The sequence below is a fragment of the Bactrocera dorsalis genome, chromosome 3, assembly GCF_023373825.1.
Source record: "Bactrocera dorsalis isolate Fly_Bdor chromosome 3, ASM2337382v1, whole genome shotgun sequence".
In the NCBI taxonomy this organism is placed as follows: Eukaryota; Metazoa; Arthropoda; class Insecta; order Diptera; family Tephritidae; genus Bactrocera; species Bactrocera dorsalis.
Genome location: NC_064305.1, coordinates 12,528,144 through 12,537,799, shown reverse-complemented (window position 1 = coordinate 12,537,799; position 9,656 = coordinate 12,528,144). Strand labels below are relative to the sequence as shown.

Sequence of the window (9,656 nt, the reverse complement as noted above, 5' to 3'; positions counted from 1 at the left end):
TTAGTGCTTTCTCTACAGCATTTTCATATTTCAGCGCTATCACTGCGAAATGTTAACTTTCATATAATCCTCAATCGACGTTACATTTCATAGATCATTATAAACACATTAGTCGAGCCAACATTTCAACTCTAAAAATTTTCCTCAAATTTGGCACACAATCTCAATGTCTGCGCTTTAGAATAAACTTACGCATATCTTATCAGTTGGAGGGTTAAGCAACATTAGTTTTCTATATAAAAGCGCTAAAATTGCTTAAGACTTTATTTGATAGTAATTAAGTCACTACTTTGGGCATTGGAATAGCTGTTAATAAGAGAAATGTTTAAATTGTGGTTGAAGCTTGAGCTATTATTGGCATTGAGCAGTGTTTTCGGTAAATCTGAATTGGAGTTTGAAAACTCTACGCAAAAGTTTTGTGTCAAACAAATATTTGTTCAAGTTTAAAAATCGACTGTGCTAGTGTCTGTTTGTGTTGAAAAGCTAGTGTGATAAAGGCAATTATCTTCGACTTAGTCGGTCGCGAATACAGTTACTTTGCGATAAAACTTTCAACAATGAAATGAGATGAAGAGATTTGATTAATCCCAAAGCATGGTTATCTTTTTTACCGATTGTTAGCATTAACAAATTACTAACAGGTCAATTGAAAAGTCCCCGGTCAACCATAGTAAAGCACAAAATGGCAATTTTTTTTTTTTTAAAATTCAACATAGTTTCCTTTAAGGGATATACATAAACTGATTTAAACAACCTTCCAACTTTGATTTGTCTTTCCGATTTGTCCTTTGCTTCATAATAGGCCTCAGTTTCGGCGATCACTTTTTCTTTCGAGGAAATTTTTTTCATAGCTAGCATTCTTCTGAGCTCGGAGAACAGTAAATAGTCACTAGGGGTTAGATCTGAAGAATATGGTGGAGGCGGAAGCAATTCGAAGTCCAACTCATAGATTTTTGTCATCGTTTTTCACTGATTTGTGTCACGGTGCATTGTCTTAGTGAAACAGTACTTTCTTACTCTTCAGATACAGGCGTTTTTCGGCGATTTCGTGTTTCAAACGTTCCAATAACTCTGTGTAATACTGGCTGAACCTTCCTTTTTCTAGGTAGTCAATAAACATTATTTCAAGCACATGCCAGCCGACTTTTGCGTTTTCCCACGCTTTGGAGCGGTTTCGTTGTGTGCAGTCCACTGACTGTTGATTGGATTTCGAAGTGAATGATGGAGCCATATTTCATTCATTGTCACATGTCGACACAAAAAGTCGGCCTTATTACGCTTAAACATCTCCAAGCAAAGCTCTGAATCATCAACTCATCGTTGTTTTTGGCCAAAAGTGCGCTCGCCCGGCACTCGCTTTGCAGAGAGCTTGCTCATGCTCATACTTGTAAATGATATGATGTACAAGTTCAGTTGATACCTTAGAGTGCTTGCTATCTCGAGGAACTTCCCTTTACGGTCATCCATAATTATTTTGTGGACTTTTTTGATGTTTTTGTCTTCTTTTGGGAGTTCACTGTGTTCACCGTCTTCGGTGCTCGTTTCATCACGTTTTAACTTAACATACCAATCTTTGATGGTTGATTTTCTTGAGTTAGTGTCTGGAAACTCATCGTTAAGCCAAGTGTTTGCTTCAGCAGTATTTTTCGTCTTCAAAGAGCACTATTTTTTCAACACGCGGAATTCTTTTTTATCCATTCTTTTCACAATAACAAAAGTTGCTCAACTCAAAACTATATAATTCACAAACTAAAGATCCAATAGCTGTTATTTATTTTCAAGCCCTATGATGGTTAGGACTAACTAAAAATTATATGGATTGAATGCTGGTAGCGCCATTTATATATCAGTCCGAGGACGTTTCAATTGACTCTCAGAATAACCGAGGATCACAATTATCGACGTCTGCCTATTATGTGTCGTTTTTACAAAAAGGGAGCACGTGAGGTCTTCAAACATTGATAAAATATAGAAGTCCAGGTTGTTTTTGATTAAAAAAAAAAGAATAAAAATCACTCAGCCCTGTTAATCTATTCAGGCATGAAGCTGGTTTGACTGAAAATTTATTGAATTCCTAGAAAATACGTGTAGTCTCAAACATAGAGTTCTTGGAAGTAGCATCATTTCAAACAGCAATCTGTTTAGGATTGCGAAACTACTTGGACATGAAGACGTCCTAGCGGAACGATATCAAGCCCATATGGATGCACGGTCAGAAATGTATAGCCGCGAATGAACTGGCTTATGAGCTCGCCCGCTCCGCAGCATACACTAACATGGTATAAGCTGAACACTTCATCGCGGTGGGTCCTCATACCATAAAGGAGGTGCTCCGCAAGGAAGAAAGAGTAGGAAGAGAGAGGTATTGCCAACAACTTAAAGGCATGCGCCATGCCAAGATGCTAATGTAGGCTTACAACCTCAGCAGCTTTAAATATAAAATCAACCTCCCTAGGGACAAACTCGGGTCACTTGTCGCATTCTTCACTGGCCACTGTAAACTGAGGAAGCATTTATATAAAATGGGCTAGCTTCTTGTCTAAATTGCTGGTTCTGCGACAGGAAGCTTGAAACTCCAGAACACCTAATTGACTGCATTTCAGTCTGCAGACTAAGGATAAAGATCTTTGGATCCATGTTTCCATATACGGATCACATCGCCTCACAAGCACCTAGCAGTATATTCGATTTTATCAATATGCTAGCCCCAGAGGGGTCGTTGTGACTTAGGAGAGGGCACAATAAATCTAAATTCGCGGTGGAACGTCGTAAAAGGACAATTAATAATGGCGGTCCAATCTTATATGGAGTTACTAACCAAGGGGCTTTACATTGCTCTAAGCTCACGTAACTAAATAGCAGAAATGAGCGAGATTTTGAAATAATATTTTAAAATTGGTAGAAGAAACTGTATCTGTCTTCTTCATAAGGAAATTCTTACTCGATCTAGTAGAAGAAACTGTTTCTGTCTTCTTCTTCAGGAAATTCTTATTTGATCTAATTGAAGAAACTGTATTTTTATTCTTCCTAAATAAATTCTTACCCGATCTGGCAGAAGAAACTTCTTCCTTAGAGAATTCTTAAGGGATATGGTATCTTTCAAACTTTTCCTGTCGTGGTGCAGGTAGTTTAGTTGAATCTCAAAAAAGACCGCCATTTCACTAAACCTACGGCAGAAACACTGGAAAAATGCTTCCTGATTGTGTAGTTCGCGCTAAAAAAATAAATAAAATCCTTAGTGCAGCACAAACCCATAATTCTATGACTTGAAAGATCATATAGGACTTGAAAGATCTTAATGGAATCTCGCAACTTGCAACCATTCACGCACAGTTCGATTGAAATGTAAAACTAAAATTGTATTTAATCAATAATGTTATGCCTGCCTTTCAGCCGATCCCTGCACGATCACCATACCAAGCGACTTGCCTACCCCACAGCCGGTTATTCTGATACAAGAAGCACTCTTTCGCCCAACTAATGTAGTGACCGAAGTGCAGGAGAATGAGGAGATAACGTTGCATTGCGCCGGTAGTAGTAATCTAGTAGTGGCATTAAAGCAGCAGACAGCCACGCTGAAATGCCAAAATGGTCAATTCTACAGCGAAGAGAAGGATCAGGAATACGCGCTTGCAGATTTGAAATGTACACATGTACCCACATCTGAGCTGTTGGTAACCGAAAATTCGTGTGCCGAAGGCGCCGGTGTCTTCTACGAAGTCGGCTTTCAAGTGAACGATGTTTTCCAAAGCGTCTTCACGATCTGTTACGACAGCGAAAACGAAAATGCGCTATATTCGCGCAGTCTCGTTAATGGCGCTGCGCAGAGTTGTAAGTTATGTGCTGTGACTGAGTTGTTTCAGATATAAATTTTTACTTATTTACAGTTAAGATAAACGATAGCACGCGTCGCGCCTTCCGTGCGGATGGCATGCGTTTTAGCACCACTGCCACAAATACTTTATACACGAACAAAAATCAAGTTTCGCGTTTCAAAACACTTTTTGGCACTGACCAAACTTTTATAAACAGCACAAGCTTCTTGGCGCGTGGTCACCTGGCACCAGATGCTGATTTCGTCTTCAGTTACGAGCAGTTAGCCACTTACTATTATGCGAATTGCGCTCCGGAGTGGCAGGTTGTGAACGCCGGCAATTGGGTACGTGTGGAGAATGCGGTGCGCAAGCTGGCCTCCTCGTACGGTTCGGATTTATTGACCTTTACCAGCACTTTGGATGTGTTAGAGCTGGAAAATCCGTCGAATAATAAATTGATTGACATTTATTTGGATAAAACTGAAGTGATCGCTGCTCCCAAGTGGTACTATAAAGTGGTGATGCATCCTAATTTGCCGATTGATATCGTCTTTGTCACGCTGAATAATCCGTTCGCAAATGTTGGTAGCGAAGTGGAGTTTTGTACTAACGTTTGCGAGAAATATGATTTGAGCTCCAGCTACTATGAGGAAGCTAGCCGTGGTTATACTTTCTGTTGCGAGTTGAACGATTTTTGGGCAAACGTTATGGGTGACAGCACTCCATATTACGATCTACCAGATGGCTGGAGTTATAAAAATTAATTTGAGGCATAGGTATTGCATATGTGTCTCATTAAAATACAATAAAAATATATTTGAACGAATTCTTGATTTTCTTATTTACTTGGAAGCATTATGGAACTAGATAGATAATTTTATGGTTTACTAATTTTATCTGTTCCGACCCTAGCAATGACAGTAGGGTATTTTACGTGGCATGTTTCGAACCCAGCCCACAACCCTGGGGTGCGATGGTTCGCTTTTTCACTTTAGCTCGCCTTCAAACGGATGTTTTTTGACTACTCAGAGGATACTTGGTCTAAAATCGGAAGATGTAAGCTGCTTGAGGCATACGTAGAAGAAACTTTTCTGGCCACTTACGTGAACTTCTACACATGGCTCCATCCTTTTCGAATCACTATCTTGTTGCAGCCAAAATATGCATCCTCCTCTGCGCAGCAAAAAACGCACGTCAACAGATACAAGGCATGTCGAGAAGCTGCTTTTACAACAGACAACCGAACGATTTTCGACTTGCACTGCTGTTCTCTGAGAGCACTCATCAGAAAATCGTTATAAGGAAACTGTGAGACGACATTTCAAGCTCTTTCTGTACAACTGCAAACGAAATCATTAGTTTATGGAAAAGGCAAAGGTGCAGCTGGTGCGATGAGGAGTGCCGTGTCGCAGCGAAGAGAAAAGAGACTGCCTACCTCGTAGCGTCACAATCGACCACAACACGTGTGGGATGGGATAGATACCGAGACTTGAAGATGGAAGCGAGACCTATTTGCAGATAAAAAAAAAGAGAGGCCGAAATGCGTGAGTATGAAGAGCTTGACAAGCTGGCTGACAGGAGTTATGTTCGAAAATTCTACGAAAAATTGCGACGATGAACCGAAGGTTTCAAGACTGAAGCATACTATTGTAGAACAGCCAGAAGTGATCTAGTAACCGATGCCCAGAGCATACTGAAATTATGGAGGGAAGACTTCTGCAGCCTGCTGAAAGGCGGTGAAAGCACCACCAGAAGATGGTGAACCCGATTCCCCAAAGGATGACGATGGAGCAAACGTTCCATTGCCCGACCATGAAGAAGTTCGAATAGCAATTCCTATAAGAATAACGAAACGGCGGGGACGATAGATTACCGGCCGAGCTGTTCAAATACGGCGGCGAAGAACTGATAAGGAGCATACATTAGCTGCTTTGGAGTTGAAGTGTGCTCTGTCCAATACACAAAAAAACATCATATAAAAGAACACGTTAAAAGAAGATCAACACACCATCTCTTCGTCGATTTCAAAGCTGCTTTTGACAGCGCGAAAAGGAGCTGCTTTAATGCTGTTATATCTGAATTTGGTACTATTACGGCTGTGTAAATTGACGTTGAGTAATACCAAAAGCTCCGACAGGATCGGGAAGGACCTCTCCGAGCCATGCTATACCTAACGAGGTTTCAGACAAGGCGACTCCATATCGTGCGACTTCTTCAATGTAGTCCTGGAGAAAATAATTTGAGCTGCAGAGCTTAATCGAGGAAGTACAATCTTTTACAAGAGTGTACAGCTTCTGGCGATATTATTGCCCATAATAACCTCGTCGTTAGTTTTGCTTTCTTCAGTTTGAACAGAGAAACGAAGCAAATGGGTATGGTACTGAACTGAGCGACGAAATATCTTCTGTCATCAAAAAACAGTCATCGAACTAGCGACTTGGTTTCCACGTCACTGTTGACAGTCATAACTTCGAAGCTGTAGATTATTTCGCATATCTTGGAACTAGAATTAAAACAAACAACAATGTCAGAGTCGAAAACCAATGCAGAATAACTTTTGCCAACAGGTGCTACTTCGGAATGAGTAGGCAATTGAGAAGTAAAATCCTCTCTCGACGAACAAAAAGCAAACTCTTATAAGTTATTCATGATCCCCGTCCTGCTATATGGTGCAGCGGCATGGAGGACGACAACATCTGACGAGTCGACGTTACGAGTTTTCGAGAGAGAGGTTCTGTGGAAGATTTATGAACCTGTGCATATGTAAAGTTGATTTTTTACCGAACATATCGGTCAATCTGCATATTCTAGTATTGAAATATAATGGGTTGTCAAAAAAGTCTTGCGATATTTTCGCTAGTTGGCGCTGAAAGTGCGTAGTTATGGAGAAAAATAAAGAGAAAATACGGTATATTTTACAGTACTACTACGATAAAGGCAAAAATGCATCTCAAGCCGCCAATAAAATTTGTGCAGTTTATGGACCCGATACAGTTTCCATTTCCACCGCACAACGATGGTTTCAACGTTTTCGTTCTGGTGTAGAGGTGGTCGAAGATACGCCACGCTCCGGAAGGCCTGTCGTCGAAAATTGCGATAAAATCGCTGAATTGGTCGAAAGAGACCGGCATAGTAGCAGCCGTAGCATCGGTCAAGAACTGGGCATGAGTCATCAAACCGCTATAAACCATTTGAAGAAGCTTGGAGTCACAAAGAAGCTCGATGTATGGGTGCCACACGAATTGTTGCAAAAAAAACATCTTTGACCGTATCAACGCATGCGAATCGCTTCTGAATCGCAACAAAATCGACCCGTTTTTGAAGCGTATGGTGACTGGCGATGAAAAGTGGGTCACTTACGATAACGTAAGGCGCAAACGGTCGTGGTCGAAAAGCGGTGAAGCGGCCCAGACGGTGGCCAAGCCTGGATTGACGGCCAGGAAGGTTCTTCTGTGTGTTTGGTGGGATTGGCAGGGAATAATCCACTATGAGCTGCTCCCCTATGGCCAAACGCTCAATTCGGACCTGTACTGCCAACAACTGGACCGCTTGAAGGCAGCACTCATGCAGAAGAGGCCATCTTTGATCAACAGAGGCCGAATTGTCTTCCATCAGGACAACGCCAGGCCACACACATCTTTAGTGACGCGCCAGAAGCTCCGGGAGCTCGGATGGGAGGTTCTTTTGCATCCATCGTATAGTCCGGATCTCGCACCAAGTGATTACTACCTGTTTCTGGCGAACGCGCTTGGTAGTTTGAAGTTGGCCACAAGAGAGTCCTGTGAAAATTGGCTCTCCGAGTTTTTTGCCAATAGGGAAGCGAGCTTCTATGAGAGGAGCATTATGAAGTTGGCATCTCGTTGGGAACGCGTCATCGAACAAAACGGCACATATTTGACTTGAATCGCATTATTGTAACCAATTTTATGAACAATTGAAAATTCAATAAAAATACCGCAAGACTTTTTTGACAACCAATATTTGTCAGTGGGTCAATGCTTCCCTTATATTGTTTATGCCACCACAGCAACAACAACAAATACCACTTGCAATAGGCATTTAAATAAAAAAATGCACACAATAAATTTATTTGCGTATATGTATGCATGTATGTTTATATTTACATTGTTTATCTTTATTTCTTAGTTTAAATTTCGGTTATTTGGCTACATACTCGTATTTATAAATAATATATAATATTTATATGCTCTTGTATCAAAATTAAACTACAAATTATATCAACAATTCTTCGCTATATACAAAAAACCCTACAACTATATACATATTTACATTTATTTAGTGAATTATATTAGCAAATAAAAATTCACAAAAAAAACTCTCTCAATAATTCATTACTGCACTAAGGTATGCATAGCTACAGTTACAGTTATCGAATTCAATAAAATAATAAATACACTCGCGGTAAAATGTTAACAAGCTAGATTTTTATTAAAAAAAATGATTGCTTAGACGAAACTAACGTGCTTGAGCTACTAAATTAGTTATCACATTCGCATGCGACGCTACAAAACGTAAGAATTATTTTAATAATTTAATATTACAACCTGCTAGCTAGTATATGCTAAACTACTGTTTACAGTTGTATATTAGCGTTACATTTAAATTTTATTTATTTACAAAGTCTTTTTCACATTTCGCACAGCATTTTCTAAACAATTACTGTGAACTAATCTATGCCGGTGAAAAGAAGTAATGTGACATTTCTCGTTAGTGTAACTGTTTATAATGCTTTTGTTTTGTTTTTCACACATTCAACTAATTAATTTAGTATTCGACTAATTAAATTTAGCTAACAAATATTTTAACAACTTTTACACGTAATTTGCTGCCAGCAGCAATTTTACAAATTCTACACACGCACAGGGGTTTACATACATATTTATATAGTACAGCGATAAATCGATCGTTTACAAACAAACGCTACAAGCTTGATGCTCTTTCGTCACAAAAAAATTTCGTGTTTTCTCGAAATCGTTCAAAATTATTTTTTGTTTATTGACTTTTTCACACAAAGTCCTTTAAAATGGTGGCTTCGTTTCTCATTTTTATTGTTACGTACAAATTTGGCTGCTACTAAAAAATTCGGTTGATAAATACGTTCGCTGTTGAATGCATATCTATGCAGATTGTTTGGACACTATATTTAATATATATTTATGTATATATGTATGTCAATATACGACTTCACGTTGCATGAGTGTCAAAATCCCAAAGTCAAGTTATTTCATTTCAATTAGTGACTTAAAATTTTCATTGATTTGGTTTAAGTTTAGTAGTCTTAATTACTACCTTTCGATCAAATTTCAATTAAAATTCTTCAATATTAATCATAATTTTTTAATAATTTATCAGCTTTTCATGGTTTTGATTTATCGATATAAAATTATAAAACTTGTTGCTAATTTGTAATAACGATTTTTTGTAACCCACTTTTCGATTAAAAATTGTTATAATTAAATTAAAAAAATTCGATAATTTATGCACAACAACTTGTAAAAATATCGACATTTTAATTAAAATTCATCAATAGTAGTCTTAATTTTGATTTTTTTAATAATTTATCGGTTTTTCATGGTTTTTATTTATCGTTATAAAAGTAGAAATTTTTTTAATTTTTTCCAATTTGCAATTATTATTATTTTTTACTCAATTTTAGATTTATAATTGTTGGAATTAAACAAAAAAAATTATGTACAACAACTTTTCTGAAAAATATCGACATTTTAATTAAAATTCATCAATATTAATTTAGTTATTAATTTTTTCATAATTTATCGGTTTTTCATAGCTTTTATTTATCGATTTAAAATGATAGAATTT

At 38.1% G+C, this 9,656-nt stretch overlaps 1 protein-coding gene across 1 annotated transcript; it reads left to right on the top strand.

Annotated features, from left to right (window-relative positions):
- The first annotated feature begins 219 nt into the window (after positions 1-219).
- On the top strand, positions 220-4,641 carry LOC105226717 (uncharacterized). Its single transcript, XM_049451566.1, has 3 exons — positions 220-376; positions 3,394-3,831; positions 3,888-4,641. The coding sequence occupies exons 1-3, from the start codon at positions 322-324 to the stop codon at positions 4,577-4,579; spliced, it is 1,185 nt and encodes a 394-aa protein (XP_049307523.1). The 5' UTR covers positions 220-321; the 3' UTR covers positions 4,580-4,641.
- Positions 4,642-9,656: the final 5,015 nt, after the last annotated feature.